At 35.7% G+C, this 27313-nt stretch overlaps 3 protein-coding genes and 1 long non-coding RNA gene across 8 annotated transcripts; 1 reads left to right on the top strand and 3 right to left on the bottom strand.

Moving 5' to 3' along the window:
- Nucleotides 1–920: 920 nt before the first annotated feature.
- On the bottom strand, nucleotides 921–6684 carry LOC103935319 (sucrose synthase-like). Of its 3 annotated transcripts, XM_048575767.1 has the most exons (13): nucleotides 6586–6684; nucleotides 6455–6488; nucleotides 4487–4606; nucleotides 4236–4362; nucleotides 3980–4131; nucleotides 3639–3831; nucleotides 3100–3531; nucleotides 2816–2992; nucleotides 2609–2725; nucleotides 2345–2511; nucleotides 2035–2259; nucleotides 1384–1947; nucleotides 921–1296 (listed from the first exon to the last, which is right to left on the bottom strand). In XM_048575767.1, exons 3-13 carry the CDS (start codon nucleotides 4582–4584, stop codon nucleotides 1125–1127), a joined length of 2424 nt encoding a protein of 807 aa, XP_048431724.1. In that variant the 5' UTR covers nucleotides 4585–4606; nucleotides 6455–6488; nucleotides 6586–6684; the 3' UTR covers nucleotides 921–1124. The 3 variants fall into 3 exon arrangements, with proteins under 3 accessions (XP_048431724.1, XP_048431723.1, XP_048431725.1); XM_048575766.1 differs by lacking the exons at nucleotides 6455–6488; nucleotides 6586–6684 and adding an exon at nucleotides 5934–6121 and having other exon boundaries at nucleotides 4487–4911; XM_048575768.1 differs by lacking the exons at nucleotides 6455–6488; nucleotides 6586–6684 and adding an exon at nucleotides 5934–6121.
- Nucleotides 6685–10909: 4225 nt separating this feature from the next.
- Nucleotides 10910–17015, bottom strand: LOC103935311 (3-oxoacyl-[acyl-carrier-protein] synthase I, chloroplastic). 2 transcript variants are annotated; one of them, XM_048575267.1, is made up of 7 exons: nucleotides 16842–17015; nucleotides 12952–13122; nucleotides 12541–12604; nucleotides 12106–12259; nucleotides 11866–11925; nucleotides 11671–11765; nucleotides 10910–11431 (listed from the first exon to the last, which is right to left on the bottom strand). In XM_048575267.1, exons 1-7 carry the CDS (start codon nucleotides 17004–17006, stop codon nucleotides 11406–11408), a joined length of 735 nt encoding a protein of 244 aa, XP_048431224.1. In that variant the 5' UTR covers nucleotides 17007–17015; the 3' UTR covers nucleotides 10910–11405. The 2 variants fall into 2 exon arrangements, with proteins under 2 accessions (XP_048431224.1, XP_048431223.1); XM_048575266.1 differs by lacking the exon at nucleotides 10910–11431 and having other exon boundaries at nucleotides 11453–11765.
- LOC103929701 lies at nucleotides 13677–16341 on the top strand. Its single transcript, XR_007254964.1, has 3 exons — nucleotides 13677–14880; nucleotides 15039–15159; nucleotides 16089–16341. It is a non-coding gene; the product is annotated as an uncharacterized LOC103929701 (long non-coding RNA).
- A 79-nt stretch (nucleotides 17016–17094) lies between the features above and the next one.
- Nucleotides 17095–24302, bottom strand: LOC125473036 (TMV resistance protein N-like). Of its 2 annotated transcripts, none has more exons than XM_048575263.1 (5): nucleotides 23504–24280; nucleotides 20280–21390; nucleotides 19842–20138; nucleotides 17835–19706; nucleotides 17095–17706 (listed from the first exon to the last, which is right to left on the bottom strand). In XM_048575263.1, the coding sequence occupies exons 1-5, from the start codon at nucleotides 24001–24003 to the stop codon at nucleotides 17209–17211; spliced, it is 4278 nt and encodes a 1425-aa protein (XP_048431220.1). In that variant the 5' UTR covers nucleotides 24004–24280; the 3' UTR covers nucleotides 17095–17208. The 2 variants fall into 2 exon arrangements, with proteins under 2 accessions (XP_048431220.1, XP_048431221.1); XM_048575264.1 differs by having other exon boundaries at nucleotides 17602–17666; nucleotides 23504–24302.
- Between the last annotated feature and the right edge of the window lie 3011 nt (nucleotides 24303–27313).

Genomic DNA, 27313 nt, shown 5'->3' with positions numbered 1-27313 from the left:
ATAGTTTCTTGATTCTCTCCATTTGTTGTTGTAGTTGGAATATGGGAATCTCGTTTGTGACGAGGAGCACTAGTATACTTTCTTTCCATACTCTCAATACTAACCAGTCGGAATCAGTTTGCCAGTTAAGTCAAGTCAAGTTTGCATGTCTGCCAGTCCGCCTAACGAAGCCAGTCCACATCTACTTGTTTGCAAATCCACGTCGTATACCACCATGAGTTTGACGAGGTATTGGAAAATATTAGTATTTTATGATTATTTGGGTTTGCTTGTTAATTTAGTATGTGGGCGTAGTCCATCCGAAATTGGGTGTTAGATCCCACATCGCCCAGGAGAATGGATCCTTTATGCATTATATGTACATGATTATCTCTTCCTAGCACGAGACCTTTTGGGAGCTCATTGGCTTCGGGTTCAATCGGAACTCAGAAGTTAAGTGAGTTCGCGCTAGAGCAATCCTATGATAGGTGATCCACTGGAAAGTTACTCGTAAGTTCCTAGAAACAAAACCGTGAGGGCGTGGTTGGGGCCCAAAGCGGACAATATCGTGCTACAGCGGAGTTGAGCCCAGGATGTGGTGGAGTTCGGGTTGGGATGTGACATTGGGTTTCTAGGTTTTTCTCTCTATAAATATAGCTTATAGTTTATTATGAAGATATATTAGTCACGATGTAGCCTCTTAGGATTTTGTAATCGTTTTGGCATTCTCGTTTGTTTAATAATATTCTTATTATTTTGTCGCACACTCTGATATTCGATTTTGATATCCCCTATTGTACAATAATTAATATGTAAATGGGGAAATCAAGCAAATAATGAATTACAAATTGTATAATGTGGTTTTTTGAACAATAGCGCCTCTTGATTACATTTATCTTTTAAAAAGAACGAACGTGTTGTTAAAAAAAGAAGTCATGTTCTCTAAGAAAATAAAAACATTGAAGTTGACTTCATTTCCAATAGGAATAGTTACAAATAACAAAAGAAAAAAAGAAAAAAAAACATTAAAATTCCTTTGGTAAATCAAAATATATACAAAATCCTCATGCTGAGGAGGAAAAAACTACACAGTAAACAACCAATGCTTCGGCCTCTGTACTTACTCTTTAAGGAAAACTTTCTCTTCACTCCTCCACAGCAAGAGGAACAGACGCCGCGAGCTTGCGGAACTTGAGGGCGTAAAACATCTCCAGATAGCGGCGGTTCTCCAGGCGATCAAGGTTCGAAACATCTTTCCAGAAGCCATAAACTCCTGTGAGTGTCAAGAGCCTCTCAGAGTAGATTTGCCATGTGTACCTAAACAAAAACAGAGCAGAAATGTAAGATAACTTGCAAGCCAAGCAAATCAATTTGCTGCAAAAAAATGAATTTGATTTTGCTTACTTCTCGTAAATGCGCTGCAAGCCGCCTTGAGAAATCTTCTCCCAGTGGCTAGGATCAGCCTTGCTCTTCTCAAAGAAATCAACAAGGATCTCAGCAGCCTGATCGCCCTGGTACGGATCAATGTGGTAGCCCGATTTTCCGTTGACAATAATCTCAGCCGGGCCACCCTTGCAAGTGGCAAATGTGGGCAGTCCACAAGTCATAGCCTCAATGACAGTCAAGCCGAAAGCTTCATACACAGCAGGCTGCACAAAGGCTCCCCTGGTGTCACAAATGTAGCGGTAGAGTTCACCATTCCTCACACGGTTCATCTGGGATGAAATCCATCTTAACTGCCCGTTCAGCTTGTAGGTTTCGATCAGCTCATACATTTTCTTCAACTCAGCCTTCTCCTCATTGTCCTTGGACTCGTTGCGGCGATCACCCGCAGCCACAACAAGGTTAACCAACTCTCTAAGCTTGGCATTCTTACCATACCACTCGACAAGCCCAGTGATGTTCTTCACACGATCCAGCCTTGCCATTGTGAAGATGATTGGCTTGTTCCTGTCCTTCAACACACATCTGATCGGAAAACAAGATAAATGCGTTAGCACATATTCAATCACACGATGTATTGAGCAAAATATAAATGGGAAAAAAATAACTTACATTTGTTCAATATTTTCGACTTGGCTGTAAAGGAGCTCTTCAATTTCTGGGTGGAAGTGGGTCAACCTCTTTTCTTTCTCAGAGTAAGGGAAGTAGACACTCATGTCAGCTCCTGGTGAAACAATGTTGAACTTGGGATCGAAGACATCAATACCATGAACGACACGGTAGAGCCCGGGAAGGGTGAAGGCAGTGTGGCTCTCATACTGACCAACAGTGTCTTTGCTGCAAACATTCATAGAACGCAAAATTAGGATCCCAAAAGACAAGACGGTTGATACGAAAGGTCTAGGGCGAATGTATATATTACCTTCCAGCAATCTCTTGGAAGGTGCTGGTGATGATGAAATCAGTGTGGTTCATGGCGATAAGATCAGCTGTAAATTGGCATGAGAAGTGATAATTCTCATCCAATTTCTTCCAGTAAAGGTCAGAATCAGGGTATTTTGACTTCTCCAGAGCATGGGCAATGGTGCACTGAAAGACAGCGAAAAACGAACAATAAACTTAGCTACTAAGATGTAAAAGGCATCAAAAGGGCGTAACCAATTATAACTAAATGGAAATCACAAACCTGTGTAACACCCAAGTTGTGTGCCATCAGTGAGGCCACAATATTGCCATCACTGTAGTTTCCAATGATAAGATCAGGCTTGCCCTGCATTTCCTTGGAAAGTTCCTTAATCGCATCCTAATAACACGAAAATCAGCAAGTCTGAGAACCAAATACAAGCACAAATTGGAACACATGGAAACCGATAGTATTAACAAAGAAGTTCACCTCGGCATATGTCTCTAGGTAGGGCCAGACTTCGAATCTTGAAATCCATCTGCGGACAATGGCGCCCTTCTCATCTCTGAAAGGAACACGAAGAATATCTGAATGCTCACACCCGTAAACTTTCTCAAGACGATCACCACATGTGGTTCCAACAGCATCAGGAAGAAGCCTTGTTAGCTGTGTTTGAAACATAATCAAAGCATCAGAATGGAGGGCATAAAATGGAATCACCAAATAACATAAATTCTGGAGCTACAAAATTTCAGATAAAAGTTAAAACTCACAATTATAATGCGGGGAGTGATATCGAGCCCCTGCTGCTTAATGCGCTTAAGCATCTCAGACTCCAAAGCACGAACTTGATCCAAGATATAGACAACCTGGCCACCAGTGTCAGGGAACCCCAAGACATGGTCTTGGGCAAAATAGCCATGGGGCGAAAGGATCACAACATTAAAGACCATGGGGATCTGGCCAAGGAATTTCTCAAGAGTAAAAGGATTGGGTGCCTCAAGAAGGTCCAACAGAAGTTGGATCATCTCAAGCACGCGCTCAGCAGTGTCACCCCAACCCCTCTCCAAACCGATGGCTTGCAACTTGGGCTCAAACTCCTTGTAAGGAGTTCTGGGGACAATTGAAGAGAGGAAATCCTCCGCCTTCCTCAGAACACGTTGCAGCTCATTCACATTCTTAATTCTGTTATTCAGCATCATGTTCTGCATGAAAAAGCCGATCAAATTAAATCCAGAGATCAGCAAAAGAGTAATAATTTCATTCGATTTCAAACAAAGATGGTAAGGTTGCAAATGAAAGAAAATCATACCCTGCCCTCATAGCAGTGAACTCGGAGAAACTCGAGCAAAGGGTGCAGGCTCTCCTTGTCATGGAAGAGCTTAGCAGAAAGGTGACGATTGAGGAACTGAACGCCGTTTCCAATGGACTTGGAAAGAGTTGGGCGGGGGAAAGATGCATTGAACGGTTGAAAGTCCAACTCAAGCACAAAGTTGCCATTGGAACTGCAGTTGAAACCAGCAGAAATTATTAAATCGCAAAGAAAGTAACAAATGCGATATTCTAAAATACTCAAATCTATGAAAAGTAACAAAAAATTAAGAATCGAATCAAAACTTCAGAAATCAAACCATAAAAAGATCCAAAATCTACCTTCGATCAACAAGTTCCTCCTTTAATTGCAAGTACTCAGCCACACACAGCTCCTCGAGAGCGAGAGCATGGACATTCACACGAATGTACTCCCAAACACCGGGCCTTGGGCGGACAGCAAGAGCCACCCATGGGGGCAAAACGATAGCTTCCTACATCAGATAAAAAAACATCCACACAAACAATTCAGAAAACGCCTAAAAAAAAACACAGAAACAATTGACTATAAAATATAAGTATGATAAAAAATGTTTGCCTGGGTGTGCTTCAAAACTTCACCAAAAGCCCCATCCAACAGCTTCTGCCTGTTGTTTTCAGGAATCGCTTCGAACTCGGCAAGAAGTTGATGGGGTTGCAGAAACCCCTTCCCCTTGCTCTCAATCCTAAAACCCCAAAAACCATTTTAGTGATTCAACCAAAAAACAACCTTAAAAATGCAAAAGACAACTACTTTTTGCATGTTTTGGAACATTTGACAGAAACCCATCGGTGATCACAACATGGTACCTAGAAAGCAGGGCCAGAAAATCATTGCGTTGAGTAGAGAGGGTTTCGTCCAGCCTCTCCCGGAGGCTCTGGACGCGGGTCAGCACACGTTCCGCCATTGACAGCAGACAACCTTAGAATCTGCAATAAGAAAAAAAAGAACCATACGCATGCAAGTTATCCATCAAAGTCAACGATTCAGACCTTTAATAAGACTAAACCAACAAATCAAACAGATGAGCAGGTTTTTTATATTAAACAAAAATATAAGCAGAGCAAAAAACCCATCAAATAAATAAACCCAAATTTCAGAAGCCATTGATGTTTGTGATTATGTAATAAAATCCAAGAAAAAACACCATTTGGCCTAAAGAGAGATTAATCACCCAAGACCCAGGAAAATAGAAAAAGTAAAATATGGGGAAAAGAAAAGGAGTACCTACTACCTAGGGCTGGAAAAAAATCCCAAAAATCCCAAACCAAACCGAAAAAATCCCGATCCCAAACCAAAAAAATCCCAAACCAAAATTCCCGAAAATTTCGGTATGTAATCCCGAACCAAACCGAAATTTTCGGTATGGGATTCGGTATTCCATCTCCATTTTTTCGGTATTCCCATACCGAATTGAAATAAATATGATTAATCTTTTGTTTGTTTCTATATTCCAGTTGTCTCAACTAATGTGATTAATCTTTGGATATTAGTTTAAGTTCATCAGAAAAGTTTGATTATATATATCAGTATACATATATTATACTAGTACCTTAATATTGTGCATGCATATTGTTAATTGATAAACTAGTACATTAATAAAACTAATTAATATAACTGATGTGGTGTAATTCACTATAGGGAGGTTAATAAAGGGTATACTGATAGTTATAATTGATGCACCTTAATATTTGATGTAGTTTAAGTTCTAACTAGTACTAATAGTTAGTGATATGAAAAGTTTGTATTTGAATTATTCATTATTTATTAGTTGTAAACAATTTAATTTCCTCTTTTATTTTCTTAGTATTTATTATCTATTAGATTATAATTCAATGTAAATGATTTGTGGTTTATTGTTTTAGACACGGCTAATTTGGGAGGTGAGGAGAATACAACACAATTTTGGCTCATAACTAATTTTTTTGATTTTGGGTTTGTTACTTTATTTATAAACCTTGGCTTGTAACTACTATTTTTGCTTTTGAGTTTGTTACTTTATTTATTACTTTATAATATGTCAAATTTTAGCCCAAAAACATAATATGTCAAATTTTAGTCCAAAAGCCCAAAAGCATTTTGGGATTCCCGATTTGTCCCGAAATCCCGAAATTATTTCGGGATTCCCGAAAATTGGGATTCCCGAAAATTTGGTTTGGGATTGGGATTGAATTTGGGATTCCCAAAAATTTCGGTTTGGGAATCGGGACAATGGTTTCGGTATGGGATCCCATACCGAACCACCCCTACTACTACCTAGGTAAAAAAATGGTGAAAGAAAGCCTTGGACAAAATTCCATTTCACTTTTGACCCTTGTTAATTTCTTGAAAAAAAGTAAACAAAACAGGGGTAGTTTAGTAATTTGCGCATTCGAATCAGACATGTTATGATTTTTTACTGCGGTTGCAGGCATGTGGAAAGAAACTTGCTCTTCAAAATTTGCCTTTTCTATTGGCCTTGCTCTCCAAGAAGAAATCCGATTAATTAGATTTTTTTCATCATCTTTTAGGGCAAGAAAATTTGGGAAATTTGCGATTGGTGAAGGTGCTTGGTGATGATTCAAAAGTTGGGCTTTCGGATACGTGTAGAACTTTGTAGGTGATCCCTATAAAATTTGATGTGATAAACCCTCAAATTGTGGGTTTAGTGTCACCCACTCCTTGGTATTGAAAATATTTTAGGGTTGTTAGTGTGTATATACACCCACAAGTATATATACACACCAAACATTCAATTGAAACATAGGGATCAAACATCGTGGTTAAGAACAATTTACTCATGCACTCCAAACTCTTGGATAAATATAGGATCAATCAAACAATGTGCATAAACTTTTTCTAATGGTAAAAGCTAGCTATCACTACCTTAAAATCCAACGAAGAATTACCGCCGACGAATGTTCTTGACCAATAAAGTAACAAATCGATGAATAAATCGAAGCAGTAATGGACGGAGAGCTTCAATATACAGAACGCGGAGAATGATAGAAATGAAGAGAGAATGAATACGAATGGGATGGAGAAGAAGAAATGCTAGAATAGCCTTTTATACATGGCGGATGGAGAAAAGGAAAGAGAAAGCTGACATGTCTTTTGCCTCTAAAACTTCACCTTCCTTGGTGGTCACTGCTGGGTAATGCTGCTAATTGACTTTATTATTAGTTTAATTTAATCTTTTTAAATTACAAAGCAAAACCACTGGTTACTGCGGCTTTCATTTCCTGTGGTTTCGTTCTCGTTTATACAAAACCGCTTTACTTTTGTCTGGTATACGAGTCTGACGTGTCTATGACTCCCAACTTTTTATTTTTTACTCGCTTTCCTTAGAAAAATGTTATGTTTAAGATTTTATACGAAGGTTCTGTCTCTTCACATTTTTGGTACAATGTTTATAATATTGATAAAGGAATTGATGTTAACTGTTAGGTGTTAGAAAGTTTATAAAAATTCTCACTTTAAGGAGAGATGTTTCAGTATGATCGGAATACAGGATGATACACTTGTCACTATGCAAATAGTGCGATATGTGTGTTAAAAATTTGATAACTTAAAAAATAAAATTTTTCACAATTTATATAAAAACACGTGGTCTAAAACATATGTTCCGATCACAAAGAAAAATTTCTTTACTATGAAAATGACTAACTAGTGGCTCGTTTCGAGTGCATTTCTCTTTTCCGTATTCACTTTTTTTTTATTATTAAGAAAATGACTAACTAGCGGTTTGTTTATGAAAATTTACCTTTTTGTGAGTCGAAAAGACTTTCAAAGATATTTCAATATCTTCTTAATCGTCATGGTGCGTTTTACCAATATTAGCAACTTATTCGCTTTCTTCTTCAAACTCCTTTTTTCTACTGATTTATTATTTGATTGTTTCTGTAGTTTATAGTTTGTGGGGCCTTTTACTATCATATATTATTGTCCTGTACCTTATAATTTTAATTAATCAGATTCAACTTATTTTTTTTGTAATATTTAACATGCGCATGCATACTCCCATAGCTGCCTGGTTTTTTATGATCCTGTTTTCTTTGACTCGACGCTCGAAGGAGCAGGTATTGAGTATTGACCTATAATTTTATTTTTAGAAAACAATGTTCATCATTAAATTATTTAGATTCGATCTTCACCGCACATTTTATGAACTGTGCACCAGTTGCGGGGCCGGGGACACGTCACTGTGTCAGAAAACGAAAACAAATGTCTAAATCTTCTTTCTTGGTATGACGTGGCAATTTCTGATTGCATAAAAGAACGAGCGCAGAATCTGCAGACTGCAGAGGCTAAGAGAGAATCTGATCTCCACGACGAGAGACCAGAATTATGGGGCGTCAGCGAGGCAGGGAATTGGAATCTGCTGCATGAGGGCGGCCAGAATTTTGAAAATAATGTGGTCCGTGAGTGTGTCACACCAAACTGGCCAATAACTTTTCCAGGAAAAATATTTCTGGATGTCTGATGTGGCAAATACCATCGACGTCGTAGGTTTTTAGCGTAAATCTGTGTTGGTTTTTGGTGTTTAATTCGGCCAGTAAACATATACATGCATTAATTATGATGGATCGAAACTGATAATCTAGCTAACATGTGGAAGAGCATGTTAGTTCAAAACCCATCGGCCGTTTTAGTGGGTTAACGATGATTTTTTTGTATAAGACTCTTTATTAATTTTCTATCACTTTACAGTTTATTGTCAATTCTCATGTTAATATTATATAATATTATGCAAAAATATATGAGATGACATAAAGTCTATAGAGAGTCACATTTTTAAGATAGTCTCATTAGCATTTCTCTAGTAAAACTTGTGTTTCATATGTTATAGTTGACTATTTAGGGTTTTTGAACTTTTGATGATACAATTTGTGTACCCTATTCAATTGCTCTTTGACCAATAAATTGAAAAGCGTCTTGAAAAGCATCTGCACAAAAGCATGAAGTGATTCAATTTCAACTGTTGAGTAATTGTTAAAACTACATCACGCGCTATACTAATTTGTTTCAAACAAAAATTATATCACGATATTGTTCACATATAGATCCACATAATGGTCATGAAAGTTTTAAACCAATGGTTATGAAGATTAGACGTGATTAGTTTCTCATAATCTTGATTTTTTTTTTTTTTTTGAAGAACTATCGGATATATTTGGCGATAAAACACACAAGGATATAACTCCATGCATCAGTCAGACCATATATCCTATATATATCTGATGCAACCCCTTATGTATTGCCAATATATGATAGTCCCTACAAAAGAAGTTCTCCATATTTTGAGACTATACGTTGCCATATTGTTTGGAACCATTCCAATTTTGGCAACAAGTTGTTGTTGTTGTTTTTTTTTTTTTTTGTTGCTATTACAGAATTGTCATCAAGAACTTTTTCCTACTCGATGTCAACTTTATCAGTTTGGCTGCGACAAAATGTAATTTTATCTATTTAAAAGTATATATTTCTATCAAAATCCTAGTTGCCATTAAGACGTGCACGGCTAACAAGCTCAAAACAGTGTATTGCATGTGTACGTGCGTACATAGGCGGAAATATTTTTAATCATCACTCTAAAGTGATAGTGATGTTCATTATTCTATTCATTATTGTTAAATGAGTTTGATCTACTACATAAATATTGAAACTTACAATAATCTAACAGTAATTCATAGAGTAGTGAATATCACCACCGTTTTAGGGTGAGCAAAAATACACTCCTGTATAGGCCATAGCATCATATGTTTCCTTACTGCTCACGTCAATTTTAATTTGCAATTTTTGTTCTCTTTCACTCATCAAGTAATTATTCACATCAAAGATTGCAAGGAAATTGGAATTCGATTTGCTGCTTTGTTTTTTAAACCAATGGATAAGGAATTTTGGGCCGTAATTGAATTATATATGGTGCCACAGAGTAGTTGTAACTATAGATTTGATGTACGAGTAGTTTGCTTTGTTACCATTTGTTAAAGTTGGAGCATCCAACTCGGAATCAAAATACCTGATCTAAAACAGCATAGTTAAAGCATCCAACCCAAATCGAATATAATTTGGGTTAGGGTTGAATTGTGGCATGAGCCGGAATAAAAATAATTAGGGCGGTTGACTTTAGAGCAAACCACTTGACTTAGGGTTGACTTGTGGCCCTTCACAAAAGTGTTGAAATAAATGTACGTATTTGTAGGTGTTTTGATTTGTCTTACCCATGTATTAGGGGAAGTTCTGCCGAAATTTCGGTTGTTTATAAAATTTAATAATTTTAGTTATGAGTTCATGCATATTATGGCTTCATCACATATTTGAGTGATGGTCATCGCGCCTCGATTTTGATGCCCATTAAACATTGGAGTTGGGGTGTGTCAATAGAACCCAAATTTGAGTTTAGCCGTAGGCATCCCAACATGGTTGGGTACAGCTCGAACAAAAAACAAGGGGAAAATTGACTTGCTTCGAGATTGGAGCAGCCTAGAGAAATCGGGGTGTTGTCCATGTAACCCAACGTGAGACAGCCCAACAAAAACAGCTTCAGGTTGCAGGAAAAAAATGGTTTTTGCTCTAACCATTTAATGAGGGTATTCTTATCTTTCTTGAGAAAAAGTTCACGTGTCTTCTCTAATTTTTGGGATATTATGGCCACATTTTTCGTCAACTCCGTTTTAACTTCTATCAAAATGAGTCATGTGTCACACATGTGAAGTTCAACCAAAGGACAAATATGAAAAACCAAATGAGAAAAATTGCAACGATGATCCCTCAACTTTAACCTATTTGGAGAAATGATCCTTCAACTTTAACCCAATTGAAGCAATGGTTCTTCAACTTTAACCGAATTGTAGTAATGATCCTTCCAACATGACTCATTTTGACGGAATTCTGACAGAGTTGACAAAAATGACCATGGTTGCACTTTTTTATGAGTTAAGGAACCAATAATTATGGATTTTTGGTTGAGAAATCATTACTCTAATTATATTAAAGTTGAGAGACTATTATTACAATTTTCTCTAAACCATTACAACCCAAATTTTAGCAACAATACTTTCATGCCCCTATGTAACGGCCGCTATTTTTTTATCTTTCTCCTCAAGTAACAATAAAATTGTCTGTCTTATATTTCTCTATACGTGACAAAAAAAAGAGGAAATGGTTCATATATATATATATATATATATATATGAACCATTTCCTCTTTGACCCCGCCAAAAAAGTTTATTAGGTCCAATTCCAAAACATAACCAAAATCATGACCCATACATTAATCCACAACTTAACATTCACTTTCTTATTCCCCACCTCTTACTGGAGAAGTAAATTGGCGCAATGATCCATATATTGTAACTTGGTCCTTGAATTTAAAATCCATTACATATGACCCTTGAACTTGATAAAATGTGAAACATTTGTCCTCAAGTCTAACTCCGGTAATTTTCCATCTATTATGCTTACATAACATGCAATGGTATTTTGCTTACTTTGCCACATATAGCAAAAAGGACGAAAAAAATTAACGGAGTTAGACTTAAGGACCAGTGCCCCATATTTTATCAGGTCCAGGGAACAAATGTTATAGATTTCTTGTTAACCATTGGGTGAGCCCTTAATATTTTCTACTTAGGGGCCACCTCAACATTCTTCTCGAGCGATTCGGATTTCATAACCGCAATCCATCCCACCATAGAGAAGATCGAATACAAAGGAGACTTCTTGGGCTCTTACTTCAATGTGGATTCAGTCCCATCCGCAAATAATTAGTTCTGCTTAATTTGAAAGCAAAATAAACGAAAGAAAGATCATTGATTTTATTGTCCAAGAAACATGTGACAGTGCTTGTTACTGTTCTACGAATGTTGACTTCAATTTCATAGCCGCAATACTGCAGAATTATGTTTCCGACTACTATTTTTCATAAGAAATCCCGACACTTTGCTTGATTTGTTTACATATTACCATTCCTTCTAAGTTGTAATAAAAAGGTGGCAGTATGCAAACATACCTTCAGTAAGATTGCAGCAAAAGTTGGAGTAGCACACTAGATCTGTGCTTCTACTTGTATGGAGCAAACAAGACTGTTGGATGTAGTTTTGTATCCTGCATTCATGTGCTGACAGAATTAGAGGATTCCAAATATACTTTCATTGGACATTATATACTTGTAAAAGTGCGACAAGGGGAATGGAAGACAACATACCACGCCCTCATCTGGGTTTTCCAGATTGATATTTGGATGTATCCACCCAGTTCGCATCGCCTACCCAAAAAGAAGATAATATGTCAAGAACTACACTTCAAGCCAAACAAAGAAGTACTGTATTTGGTCTTTACGTATAACGTCCAAAAGTTGTACAGCTTTTCCAAGTCGAAGATCTCATCGAACATGGAAATATAGGAACTAAGAAAACAGATGATGCATGTTATGTATTGTGGTTACCTCAGGATTCTGGCCAAACAATGAATGAGAGCATTATACTCCCTGAGATCTCCGGCCGGCGTGGAGGTAGCATGTGCATTAATGTAATTAGCATCTTCCCTAGACACCCCAGACTGTTCTAAAGCCTTTTCAATGCAGAGAATAACCCCGGCCCCTGTTTCCAAGTACATTAATAAAAAACACCATATTGCATAGTAAGATAGAAATGAATGGTTAGAAAACATGTTTGTGAGACTATAGGGGTAGCAGCAAGTTCAAGAAACGCAACAGAAAGCATGATGTGGATTAGCTTGAGGGAACCACTGGATACAGAATGTCCCTACAGACTTTGGACCTACAACCTTACAGACGATGTGATCCTACACAGAAAGAGCGAAGGCATATCCAGACACCAAAATGCCATTGCCAAGGTCATACATTTAGAAAGTACCTTACCATGTTCTAACTCTTCTAGAGGCAAAACGCCATCTCCTTCTCCCCTAGCAAATCCATCATGATTCTGTCCAATAACAAAAAAACATGATTTCGTTAAAAACAGCACCTATTAAACGTTTCAAACTTATTCATTCGCAATGCAATAACTTTGCACTTGTTAAACGTTTCTAAAATTAAGAAACTCAACTCTCAAGCTCAATAGATATGACTAGGTTTAGATATAAATTACGAACATATCATTTCAAAAAAGCTGACCATATTCTATCACAAATTTACATTGAGACAACCAATATATGACATGCCTTTCAATAATTCTTGTTCTTAACAATATTTACAGAAGTTTCATCATATAACCAATCACAGTGGAAATAAAAGAATAAATGAATCTAGCATAGTTATTGGTCGCATTACACTATCCCAAGGGTGTGATGCTTTGGTTGTTTCTTTGTGACAGTGCTCTGCATGCCACAAAGCCTCCCAATCCTCCAGTAATTGCATAAGAACAAGATTATTGTACGTGAAACTCTGAGTAAAACCAAGAGGTATCATCCCTGAATCTGAACCACCACAGAGCATAAGGTCCTGCGTAAGATTTCAACAAATTACTTCACGTTGTAGGAATACTTACTGCATTGGCTTTAATGATATGATTTTCCGAATTCAAAGTACAGAAGCTGCTTGTAGCGCAAGCAGTAGAGGTTGAATAGTTTGGGACCATCCAACCCTGCAAGTGTAAGAGTAAATATCAACAGTGTTTACAAGATGTTTTACTACAGGAGAGAGATACTGATACACTGTCTTAAATTAATAGATAAAGAACATAAACAAGTCCAGTTCTGAAAATCAGCAGTGTTTCATTGAAAGACCAAATGGTCGAAGAAATATACACAAAAGAGAGATCAGGAGGTTCTTCAGACCAAAACAAAAACCATTACAAAGAAGTGTCGAGCGGGCGATGACAACTCTAGTGATCTGGTCTAGCAATGCCCTTGCATCCATAACAATAGGGCCAACTGGCGAGAGGTTGAGGGATTGGTCCTACAAAGCTAAGACAATCTGGAGAGAATCGCTCTCCTGAATAAGATTTTGATAACCCGCGTTGATCACCAAAATGAGGCCTTCTCTAACCCCTGGAGAAAGAGAAACAACAAATTCACAGTCCTACTAAGTTCATAAACATATAAACATGATGGAGCTCCAGCATTAGCCCCACACTTTAAAATTTGCAATCACACAATGGTCACCAAATCTTTATACACCAAAACAACACAAAATATATTTCATAGAACTTCACTATTTTTGAATCATTTCAAAGAGAGACAAAAGTTCAAACCTCAAGAAACCTAGCCCAAAAAACAAGCAAACCAAAATTTAAAATTCCAACCATGGCCTCAATAGACTTGCTAGTTAACCAGGTGAAAACTATAAAGTGACATTATCTATAAAAACTTCAAACTGATTTTAGATCCGTATAAATTAATTTCTGCATTTTTGAACGATTATTTTCACAATTCATGCACTTCTGCAAGATTAATTTCAAATTTTCTTTGCACTTCTGTAAGGTCAGTTTCAAAATTTCTACAAGATCAATTTTAAATTCCAGCACTTTGAAAAGATCAGTTTCGAAATTTTCAATACTAGTAGAGATAATGATGTAGGAGGAGGAATAGGGAGAAGTACGAAGAGAGAAGAGAAAGAAAAATACAAAAAAGAAGGTGGAGAGAGAGAGAGAGAGAGAGAGAGAGAGAGAGATGGGTAGAAAGCAGAAGGATGAGAGAGAGAGAGACAGAAATGGGTAGAAAGCAGAAGGATGAGAGACAGAAATGGACCAAGAAGAAAAAACAAGGACATAAAACTAAAATTTATAAATAAGAATAGGAAAGAACTTGGCTGCTGAATTTTTGGCAGCCAAGTAGTGTTCATAAGAATATAAAGACTTTACAGCAAAATTGTGAATCGGAAAGCAATTAAAAAATAATCTTGATATCACATGTCACGCGAATAAGTTTAATCTCTCTCAAATAAATAATAAAACTTAGTCTCTCTCAAAAAATATAATGTAATCTTTTATCACAAAATAAAGTCATGACAATGATGTAATTTTGAATAAACGAAATTTTTACGTTTTCTTTTTTTCCTTCACCCACCCACATTAACCTAACATATCTCTAAATTTTTAGGGAATTGTTATTAGCATTCTAAAAATCTTATTTTGCATTTTAAATTTTTTATAATTAGAAAGAAAATTACACATGTGAGGAATGTAGAATGAGATTTTTAGAATGCTAAAATTCGATCTGCAGAGGACTCTGTTAGGGTTTTGGTCTGTTGAGATCCGAGGTAATTTTGAATCATTTCTTATGATTGGATTGAATTGTTTCGATTCGCTTCTTATTATTATTATTTTTTCATTTTTCTGAATTATTTATTTATTTATTTCGTTTTCGAAGAACTGATTGGATTGATTTCAGGAATACTTTGTATTTCTATGATTTCAGATATTTGAGGCTGCGATTTCGAATATTGGAGCATCGAGTTCAGAGGTTTGAGACCTGCGATTTTGAATATTGGAGGCTACGATTTCATAATTTTGAGGCTGCGATTTCTGGTTGTTAATACGTAAGTCACAAATCTAAATTCTCTATCTCTAAGTTTCGTTTTAAGTTTCGCATCATATAGAACCCTAGAAACTCACAAATTGCCACGTTTCAGTTCGTTTTATTTTTTTATTTTTTCTCGTGGCCGATGAAAACCTCATTCTGCAGTTGCCCTAACGAATTTAATTTGGTTAGATTTACTGCGATGGAGTTTGGGTCAAAGTTGCAGCCTAAGGCGTCTTGAAGCATTTTTGGTTTTGGACAAAATTCTGTCTCTTGCCTTTTGCCTTTTATGGGTCCTTTATTGTTCACAAAATCAACAACTGGTGGAGGGATGCTCTTGTTGTTACTTATAAATTAGAAAGTGAACGATTGATTTTAATGCCATGGCTATTCAGTTATTGTATTTAAATGTATATGTGAAGGAGTTTCCTCACTTTAGATTAATGTGAACCCCGACTCGTGATTAAACAGTAGTCCAACAAGTCTACCGTCTCTGCGTGGATACTTGATTAATAAATCCAGGAACAGAGGAGTAGTTGCTTTACGTGTTCATCCAAATGATGTAGTTCTTTGATCACCTTGTAGAAATTTTGTACTTATAATCTCATTTCTCCTTGTAGGTTTATATATCCGGATAAAACCAAGTTTTTAGGTAATTAATGTTGAATTCATAATACTTCTTTCATTCACGTATCTGAAAAAGGCCTGGATTTAACTGAAAACGAATAGTTCTTTATAGGTTTTATCTACCCTGTCTACTTCTGTGGTGAAACGAATATGAAGTATGTTTTCCTTCCATCGTTGTTTGTTTGAATTAATTAGACTTTGGTTTTGTTAGTCGAGGGCTGTGGCTTACTCACTCACAGTCACAGATATCTTTAGGATACAAAAGTGGTTTCTGTTTTTGTAATAACTAGCCACCTACAGATGAATTCTTTGTTTCTGCAGATTGAAAACTAATGTTGTATTACTGAGAAGAGCATATGTTGGAGAAGCTTTTCTCCATTTCTGGCATTTGACTTTATCTTGTAGACACGACTTTCCATTGATTTCATTAGCCTTATGATATTTCCATTTTTTATTGATGATATTTTTAGACTTTAGGTAAGAGAAAAGCAAGTGTAAGTGATAGAATGGAAGATATTAGTCTTTGATTTGAAGTTGTGATTAGTAGATTTTTGTTACAGCCGCTAGTTGTTACCAATCGAGTTTTAGTAGTTACTAATTTTTTTTTATTTATCATATACTAGCATATGGCCACGCATTAAGTGTGCATGAAAACTTTTTATTTTTGTTTTTTTAAGTAGAAGGAGAGAGGAAGAGAGAGAATGTGGGAGTGGGGAAAGAGACTTAATTTTTATTTTTTTAATTAGAGATTTGGGTAAGGTTTTGAAATAAAAACAAAAAAAACAAAATTTTGATTGTTTAAAGTTACAATTCTGTCCATATTTCTTATTCATGTTTAGTTTTAAGTAGAGGGTTAAGCTGTGAATTTTATAAGAGTTTGGTTGACACAAGTGTTCTAGTAATATGTAGTTTAGATATATGTATATATATATATATATATATATAAAATAAAAAAGCCAGAAAGGCAAATGCAAGATAATAGATCAAACAAGTTTTCGGTTTGCAAACTGAAATGGTTCTCAAACAGCCTCTTAGTTTTAGATACTAGTAAAGTGCAAACAAAAATGTACGTACCCAAACTCCTAATAAATCAGAAATGCAAATCATCTGAATCGGACGGTTGCTCTTGCTCCTCATCCTCCTCAGTATCAAAAGGAACATTGGGATCAATCTGCCAGCGTTTTGGACGATCATCTGCTGGCTTCGAAGATGAGGAAAGCCATTATTGTTGCTGATCATATTGACTGCTCGTTGGTCTCAGAGACAAGTGAAGATGCTCCTCATCCTCCTCAATATCAATTGGAACATTGAGATCAATCTGCCTGCGTTTTGGATGATTATCTAAGTCGGACGGTTGCTCTTACTCTTGCTCCTTATCCTCCGAAGATGAGGAAAGCCATTGCTGTTCCTGATCATATTCATCATCGACAATATCTGAGGATCAACGTGGATGAGGCCTCATCCCAAGACTGCTCGTTGGTCTCAATAGGCAGTGCACGCCGCAGCTTTTAATGGGACACCCTTTCTGGAATCGAAATACAACTTGACAAATATGTACCCCCGGCTCCTGTTCCCATAAACCCACTAATGCAAGCCTCACATGAGTTGCCTTTGTGTCCTCACCATACCATAAATTATGTTCAAGTAATTCTTCTCCGTTGATGATAATACACGGGTCAATAGGATAATCATGATGAGTCGATGGTTCAACAACAAAAGATAGAGCCAATCCTAATAACGTCTCCCCCACTTGTAATTTTAGAGGAATTTCAAAACGAAATTCACGTCCTCCAACATATGTTTCTTTCCTGTCATATTCATTCGATTCATATTCTGGTAGAGGTTGAATGGTTATGGGATGGTTAGAGGTATAGCTGAACCACTTTGGAACTTCATTGCCTGGGTAAATAATGTCCAATTTAGAGCGCGGATCAATTTCCTGCAATAGTAGATATATATATATATATATAGTTAACAAATTACAAACATTTGTGATCTGATCTCTCTTTCAAGTATCAACAAAATTAATTTTCATTTGAACATAAATTAAGAAGAAGAGAGACCAACCTCATTCAACAAGTTGTTTTCCAACTTTGCTAGCTCATCGCCACTTAGTCCAGAGCAGTTACACAAGTTAAGACGCTTAAGCCTCAGCGGCAGTTTTGGAATTTTCTCCAGTGACGTGCAATCATCCAGATATAACTCTTCTAGTTTTGGTGGAAGGACTGGAATTTCCCGAAGCCTCTTGCAATCCCTCAAGAAAAGTGTCTTCAAGTTGACAACTTTGCTAATACAATTCGGAAGGCTAACAAAATTGTTTCTCGACAGATTAAGTGATGTTAATGCGGACCAGCAATCAAGAGGCGCAAGGAAATCCCTTTCTGATAAATTGCATCCTTCTAGATCAAGAGACAATTGTAAATTGGTACCGCAGGATGAAACTTCATCAAACTTCACCTTCTTTCCAAAAGGGAGGAGTTGGATATTTTGCAACTCACAACCAGATGCAGTCACGTGCGTAAGCCCAGTAAGATACGCAATTGATGAAGGCAATTCTCTTATGCCACTATTTTGTATATTCAAATGGCTTAGGGATTCCATCTTGCCCTCTATTTCTGGGAAACTCTCGAGCCTTCTGCAACCTTCAAGAGAAAGATAATATAGGGACCTTGATTCAAGTCTTGTTGCAAACCTCGTAAGCTTAGAGCACCCATCAAGATGCAAAAATTCAAGTTTATCAAGGAATCCAACTGAATCATGAACCTCAACCAAACTTGTGCAGTCACTTAGATCCATGTAACTTATGTTTGGGTTTCCGGATAAGTCAGGGACATTTTGCAACTCACAACCATTTGCAGACAAGTGCGTAAGCCCAGTAAGATACGCAATTGATGAAGGCAATTCTCTTATGCCACTTTTTCCTATCTCTAAACGCGTCAGAGATTTCATCTTGTCCTTCTCTATTTCTGGAAATGTCTCCAGCCTTGTGCAACCTTTGAGATAGAGACCTATAAGGGATCTCAATCCAAGTCTTGTTACAAACCTCGTAAGCTTAGAGCACCCATTAAGATGCAAAAATTCAAGTTTATCAAGGAATCCAACTGAATCATGAACCTCGACCAAACTTGTGCAGTCTCTTAGATCCAACACCATTATGTTTGGGCTTCCGGATAAGTCGGGGACATTTTGCAACTCACAACCATTTGCAACCAAGTCCGTAAGCCCAGTAAGATATGCAATTGATGAAGGCAATTCTCTTATGCCACTTTTTCCTATCTCCAAACGCGTCAGAGAATTCATCTTGTCCTTCTCTATTTCTGGAAATGTCTCCAGCCTTGTGCAACCTTTGAGATAGAGACCTATAAGGGATCTCAATCCAAGTCTTGTTGCAAACCTCGTAAGCTTAGAGCACCCATTAAGATGCAAAAATTCAAGTTTACCAAGGAATCCAACTGAATCATGAACCTCGACCAAACTTGTGCAGTCACTTAGATCCAACACCCTTATGTTTGGGCTTCTGGATAAGTCGGGGACATTTTGCAACTCACAACCATTTGCAACCAACTCTGTGAGCCCAGTAAGATACGCAATTGATGAAGGCAATTCTCTTATGCCACTTTTTCCTATCTCCAAACGCGTCAGAGATTTCATCTTGTCCTTCTCTATTTCTGGAAATCTCTCCAGCCTTGTGCACCCACAAAGATTAAGCTCTTCAAGGGATCTCAATTCAAGTCTTGTTGCAAACCTCGTAAGTTTAGAGCACCGACTAAGATCCAATATAACAAGTTTGTCAAGGAATCCAACAAAATCATCAACCTCAACCAAATTTTTACATCCACTTAGATTCAAGTGCTTTAAGTTTGGGCTTCCAGAGAAGTCGGGGATTTTTTCCAAGAATTCGCAACCACTTAAATTCATCCATGTAAGCTTTTCCAAAATCTATAAAACCAAAAACAAAAACAAAACAAAAGTTCACATGCTTTAAAAAGAATATAATAAAACACTTGAGTTTTTTTTGGGGAAATAAAATATATGTTTAAATAATAATGATTTAAAATCATTTAAAGTATGTACCTTAAATCCCTTCAATTGTCTTATGTCACTGTATGACATATCAAACTTAACGAGATATCTTGGATGAAAATTGGACTGCAAATTGAGCACAACCGTATGCTTAATATTAATAATGGATCGTCCACCCAGGTCAAACCACCTCAAACTGTTGGGCAAATAATTAACGCATCCAGAAAAGTGTGCATTACGGTTTATCAAAATTTCAAGATTTCCCATCCTCAAGAAGCTTTCTGGATTCAAGGGTATCACATCTGATTTGGGTAGCTCCACCACAATACTTCTAATTTTCTCTGTTCCCTAAGATGGAAAAAAATAATGAAATATTGTTAACAAACCATGTCGTTTAATTAACAAGCAAAACACAATCTCTGTTTTAAAATTTTTGTTTTTTTTTTCTAGATCATGCCAGTCAAATGTATGAACCTATATTCTACTTACCTTGTTTTCAGTTAGAACATCGTACACATCCTTATGAAACCACAACCTGCTCCGCTCACCTGGTTCGTAGGGCGATTCTTGCCAAACTATATGCTTACCCATTTTTTCTAGTAAGTCATGCATCAAAATCCAATTATCTTCAATAGTTATTATGGCTTTCTCAACGAGCACTTCAATACAATCTTGACGTGCTCCGAGCTTTGAACTTCTTAATATTTGTAACACTTCTTCTTTATCTCCACCCTTAAAGAAACATGCAATGTCTAGGAAAACTTGTTGCAGCCCATAATCCCAGGCATCATAAGTTTTTCGAAGTATTTCTTGAATATCTGTATAAGGTTCTCCATCGTAAGAATTGTAGCCATCCAATATAGCTTGCCAACGATTTATACGTTTATCACACAGATGAGAACCTATAATATTAAGAGCCAACGGAAGGCCTTGAGCATAGGCTATTGCACGTCGTGCGAGTCTCAAATAATCCTTCGGAGGTTCATTACTTCCAAAGGCATTCAAAAGTAAAAGCTCAAGAGCTTTGCCTTCTTCTAACGTTTGGACCTCATATACCAACTTGACTCTATAAGAGTCCAACAATCCTCTATCTTTTGTGGTTATGATCACTCTGCTACCCTCACCGAACCAACTGATCTCTTGAACCAAGTTGTCTAACTGCTTCAAATGATCCACATCATCAAGAATTAAGAGAATCTTCTTTTGACTCAACCGATTCTTAATAAGACTGATTCCTTCATGATAACTGTCAATTTGGAACTCTGTACCACATAGAATTTTAGATAGAAGTCTCTTTTGTAGTTCGATTATGCCTTCACGAGATGTCGATCTTTCCCTAACATCTGCCAGAAAACAACTACCTTGAAACTTATGAGCAATTGCATTATGAACAGCTTTAGCAATTGTTGTCTTGCCTATTCCAGATGTCCCCCAAATCCCAACCACACGACGATCATTTTCACCGACACCTAAAAGCTCTTCCACCTTTTCTACACAAGACTCTATTCCAACTGGGTATTTAGCCACATGCAAATATGTGCGATTTAATACTTGGGTTGAAATCTCCTTAACGATGCCGTTAATAAATGTAGTTTCATACCTACCAGAGAAAAAAATAATGACATATTTAATTTAGTTGGCATGGTACGACAATGGCACAACCAATTTCGTGGCCTATTTCATTAAGTTTAACCCCAGTTTTTTTATGGTCCAATTCATTGATAGACTTTCTTGGCCGAAAACTGATTTGTATTTTTATTTTTATTCCTATGTTGTACCTCAAAATGTATTATCAATCACTAGCATCTTGCTAAACGCTAGTAATTGGCTCTTTTTTTAATTTTATTTATTTTATCATTTTTTTAATTTTAAATATTATTATTTTTTATTATAATATATTTTTTAGAACAAATAATATGTGTTATTTTAAAAACAACTAGGGCACGCACAATGTGTGTGTGAATTTTTTTTTATTTTTGTTTTTGAAATAGAATGAGAGAGGAAGAGAGTGATAGAGAATGTGAGAGTGGGATTTTTTTTTTAATTAGAAATATGTTAGGATTACATGTAGGTGAGATTTTGGAAAAATAAAATAAAAATTTGGTTGTGTGAAATTACATTTCTGCTCCATATTTCTTATTTATGTTCTATTTTAGTTAGAGGGTTAAACTGGTAATTTCATAAAAATTTGGTTGACAATGAGTGTTTTATTAATTAGTACTAGCAGCGAGCACACACTTTGTGTGTGTGAATAATTTCTCTTAATGAGTGCATATTTTTTTCTAATATTACATAATTACTGTTTTGTCCTCCTTATTAAATAGTGTATCAAAAATTAGGGTAAAATAGAAAAAAAGGGGAAAAAAAGTTGACAAGGAGGGTTCTCTTAATGGTATAGAATAGATGAACAAAACTACCTATAGTCCTACTATGTGAATTTTTTTGTGAATTTTTTTTTAATTTTTGAAATCTTATTGAGAGAAGGGTGATTTGGGTATTATAAAAGTTTCACCATCTTTGCCATCTCCCTTTACACACACACACACGCACACATAGATGATAAAATATACACATAATGAGTTGTTACTTAACGCCTTTTTTAATCATTGAGGTAATCTAATATACTTGTTACCTATAAACAAGATCCATCACTCACATTTCAAATATATGTAGTAAGTCAAGCCATGCATCAAGATTTAATATACAAATTAAAGTTAAAAACCAAATAGAAGTTACAAAATAAATCAAATGAAAGTTAAAGTACAAACTAAACGAAAATTGCAAAAGCAAAATAAAAAATAGCAAACCAAACAGAAGTTAAATTTACAAACAAAATGAAAATGGAAAAGTGTATCTATATTTTAGAAATTTATTCCACGATCAATTTCTTCAACTTTGGGATGTAGAAGCATTTCCATATTTAATTGACAATTTCTTTTAGTTTTATATATGTAAATTATATAGTTTTATATTTAATTAATTATATATAAATATAAGTATATATAATAATTATATTGGTATGGTACGGTACATTGGTGGTATTGATTTTAAATACCAATATCGTACCAATTATGTTGGTGTGGTACAATTACCGTACCATTACTAATTGGTACCAAAATTGGCACAAAATCGATGTGGTACAGCTAGTAATTTGGTTAGTATGTTAATACGGTAAAAAAATTCACTCCTAGTAATGAATTGATTGCGGTTACAATTTTAAGTTTTTGTAAACCGTTTTAAACCAAATCAAACCGACTACTCACATATTTGTTCTTATATTAATTTTATTTTACCCATTTAGTACTCTTATTGGCGAATAACTAGATAAGGATGTTGAATATAAAGTTATTGATATCGTAGAGTTATATTAAAGTTTGACGACATGATGAATTTTAAGATGCATGGTTCGTTGTACTAAAAAATGATTAATATGTGGCAGATTTTGGAATTGTTCGTTGTTGTTGGGCTACTACGCTAAGTGCTAACAAAGTAACAAAATTGCAAAAGAAAAAAAATATAAGATTTAGGCCTAAACTGCTCAAACCAACCTAACCAAATTGTTGATTATGGTTTGGTTTCTTTAAGAATTTTTATCAAATTTCGACCAAACTAAATCCTTATATCGTAATCAAGTGAATTCTGAAGTATATATAGAGCTAGCGAAGCAACTAAAACCCCATATACAGTAGCATAAGGGTCAGAAATATACGTACTCTCCATTGTTGAGAGTAGCTCCCTTCAGATCTGCTGCTTCTGTAAGAGTTGTCCTCCATCTTTGCACCTTCTCCAGGTTATTCTCATATTTGCGGCTATGGTCAGCAAACGCAGCACCATAACTATTTCTTTGGTGTCGGACATCCGATGGATCCACCTTGTAGAAGATTGCCCTTGTCATCTGTCCCCTTGACTTTCTACATTCAAGAATATGTACGAGCTCGTCCAAGCACCATCTTGAAGAAGCATAGTTTTCAGAGAATATGATGACAGAAATTCTCGAGTTTTCAATTGCTTCGAGAAGAGTTGGTGCTATTTCTTCTCCTATTGGAAGTTCACTATGATCAATGAAGGTGTGGATTCCGTGACGGACCAAGGCTTGGTATAGATGATCTGTAAAATTGTAGCGTGTATCCTCACCTCTGAAACTCAAAAAGACATCGTATGTCCATGAAGGAGTAGTGGTGAAGGAAGAAGAAGGGACAAGTTGATTGGCCATAGGATAATTAAAGCCAGACCATAAACAAAAGAAAAGAGCCTCTCAAAGAATTGGAATACTGGAATGGTGTATCAGTCCTCAAGCTTTTCTCACTACCAACGAAACGGCTTCCTACCTATACCTTTCAATATGAATGTGATAAAGTAGAAGGATTAAAGTTCACGGAACTTCCTCTCTCTTTCTTTGCAGCTTCATATCGGCAAACAGTTTGTTTTTTATGTTACTGGACCCATTACTTTTCTGCATGCCAGATATATTCACAGATCTCAGGAAATCAAATTAACCACTGGTATATCATCAAATGTACATATTCGGATTTTTATTTTTATACAACAATATATTTATATTATAAATCGACCTAACAAAAACAATGAAACATCATAAAAGAACATGAAACACATAAAAAAAATGTATAAAACATGAAACACACGAAATATATATGAAACACATCCAATCTAAGTGTGCTAGATTTGTTAGTATGTTGATATGCAACATCCAATCTAGGTTGACAAAGAATGATTTGCTTCAATTATACCAAAAAGAATTAATTAGTCCTCATTTCACCAAATAGTTGACCCCCGAAAGGAATTAATTAGTCTTCATTTCACCATCTACATCACTTAATTGTGGTGAATGTCTGCCGTTGGATTAGTAAAAAGAGCCATTGGGCTCAATATTCAAGCCAGCAAGTGGACGTACAGCCCACGTGGGTGGGTCACCTCCTGCAGAAATGGGATCGTGCCCGTCAGTTTCCGTGTTTGTGCTTCAACGCATGGCTCTCCACTTGCAGGAGTGGGCCACGATAATAATAGACCAGTATAGAAGAGACATCATCGTCACGTACTCTTTGTGAGGATTCAGTAACTCTTAAATTATATTCGTTTATTGTATATCGTGTGATTATAAATTATTGTAAATTTTTTATTTAAAATTAAATATAAGCTGTACTTAACAAAAAGTGATCGCACGATGGACGAATGTGATTGAAGGATCTCTGAGATCTTCACAAAAAGAATCCGGCAAAAATTTTCTCTTTTAGTATGAAACTTGTCATTTTTAAAAAAGTAATGGTATGGAGACTAAATTTATAAATTAAAATTAAAAATTAAATGATGTGTCACTAATAAAAAATGAGCACGTTTATTAACATTTAAGTAATAATTCAATTATCAATTTTCATATTATTTAATTTACAAAATTTAATCTATAAATTTAATTTTCGTAACATTACTTTTTATAAAAGTCAAACTTAAAACCATGCAGGTATAAGTTCCACAATATGACTTAAGTTGGAGGAAAAACAATCCAGACTTTCAATTTGGAGAAAAAGAGTACAGAGTTTCTTTTTTTCTTTTTCTTTTTTTTGGGTGAACACAGACTTTCAATTTGGTAACTCATGACTTAGAAGAACCCTATCCCATATAAAGGCTTTGTTTGTGGATGGAAGCCAAGGAACTAGAAACCGGGACAATCATGAAATTTTAACGGTATAATAGGGTGATATTTCTTTTCATTCATAAATGAGAGATCTTAAGTTTGAATCTGTAAAGAATAAATTCAATACCAAATTTGGTTGTCCGTTACGTAAGATTCCATTATAAAAACAATTAATAAAATAAAAAGTAGCTTAATTACTTATAAGCATATATAAGGTTACTTTTTTACCCGATTTGAAATTCACTTTTAACATCAGTAAACCATTTAGAACTTAACATATGAATTTTTATTCACTGTCTTTTCATCTTAGAAAATGAGGGAGGATAAAATGTCTATATATCTATTGGATTGATGAAACGGTAATCATCTAAATACCTAGATGAAACCTAACTTTACGTAAACAAAGGTTCGCAGTCAACTAAGTCATGACCAAAAATCAAAAGAACAACTTCCAGGACATTTCTTGGTATATGTAGTGTAGTAGGGACAATGGACTCTCTCTTGTTATATCAGCCCTCGCTTTTCTTTCTATCTGCAAAACAGTTTCCTACCTACTACCTTCAAATGTGAATGCAATCAAGCTAAAAGAGAATAATCATCGTGACAACTTCTTCTCAAAAGTGATTTATACAAAGCATTTTCATATATACCACCTTTTAATGTGAGAGTAACTTTCATAGCAACTTAATTTCATCAACAATAATTTATCTTTCTTTACTGATTCGCTCCTTTTTAACCTCATGTCACTAGCACGATGCAATGCAACGTGATGCTACTATGTTCGTATGTCAAACCAATCTTGCACATGGAAAAGTTACTTGAATACTGCAACAAAAGCAAGTTAGATTGTTAAGTGGTTTTCTTCACACCCTTTTTTTTTTTTTTTTTATCTTTTGTACTTCCTTTTTTATTTGAGGGCGAACCTGAACGCAGTGGAAATGTTGCTCCATTATAACCAACGGGTTACAAGTTCTTGTAATGAAAACAGCATATTTGCAAAGCAAAAGTAAGACTACGTATGATAGACATTCCTTCTCCAACCCTCGCAAAATAGGGAGTCTTGTTGGCTTGAGACTCCCTTTTTATTTCTACTCAGAGGTTGACTCCAATAAAATTCGAACTTATTTATTTTGATTTTTTGGTGTTAAACCCTTTGTCACACCATAAGGGAGGAGACTTATGTTCTTCCTCTCTCATATGGATGCTACACACCACAAACATTGTTCTCTCTAGTGTCTACCTCTTTACACAAAGAGGTGTTTGTACTTTCATCTTCGAATACATCAAGAATATAAGTCATAGTTCATACCAGGACCTTTTACATAGCCTTTGGAATTCTTTTGGTATTGCTTTAACCATTTAGTACGCATGCCTTTGTTGCTTTCTTTTTTATCACGTAGACGCCAGAAAGGTATTTTCACACCCCCAAACCAAAAACTGCAAAATTTTGTTTTGTAAAATTACGTTACTGTTTTTATCTTTTTTGTTGTGATAGAAGACTAAATAGCATTTTCACCTCTTTTTGGTTGACAGAAATGGTTCTATTAATTTGTAGTAAACCAATTCCTAATTTATTTTTAATTTAATTAGACTTGCAGAACTCATTTATGTATCACATCAGCATATAATAAAATTTTGACAAAATTATAATGAAAGAACCACATTAATTTAAGACACATTTTCAAATACTATATTGATCGATTTTAATTTTATAAATCATCTTAATGATATGAACTAATTTCAGAAACCGTTTGATATTGGAATTTGAGTTTGTACCCTTTGAATTTTCCTTGCACATTGGTTCGCCTGGATATAAAGTTTACCATCTGCTTTGACATTTGTGACGTCAAGCATTTGGTAAAGCCTTTATTTA

This window comes from the organism of the source record quoted next, unplaced genomic scaffold (assembly GCF_019419815.1).
Source record: "Pyrus x bretschneideri cultivar Hongxiangsu unplaced genomic scaffold, Pyrus_bretschneideri_v1 Contig8, whole genome shotgun sequence".
NCBI classification, from domain to species: domain Eukaryota; kingdom Viridiplantae; phylum Streptophyta; class Magnoliopsida; order Rosales; family Rosaceae; genus Pyrus; species Pyrus x bretschneideri.
This window is presented reverse-complemented; position numbering and strand designations above follow the sequence as displayed.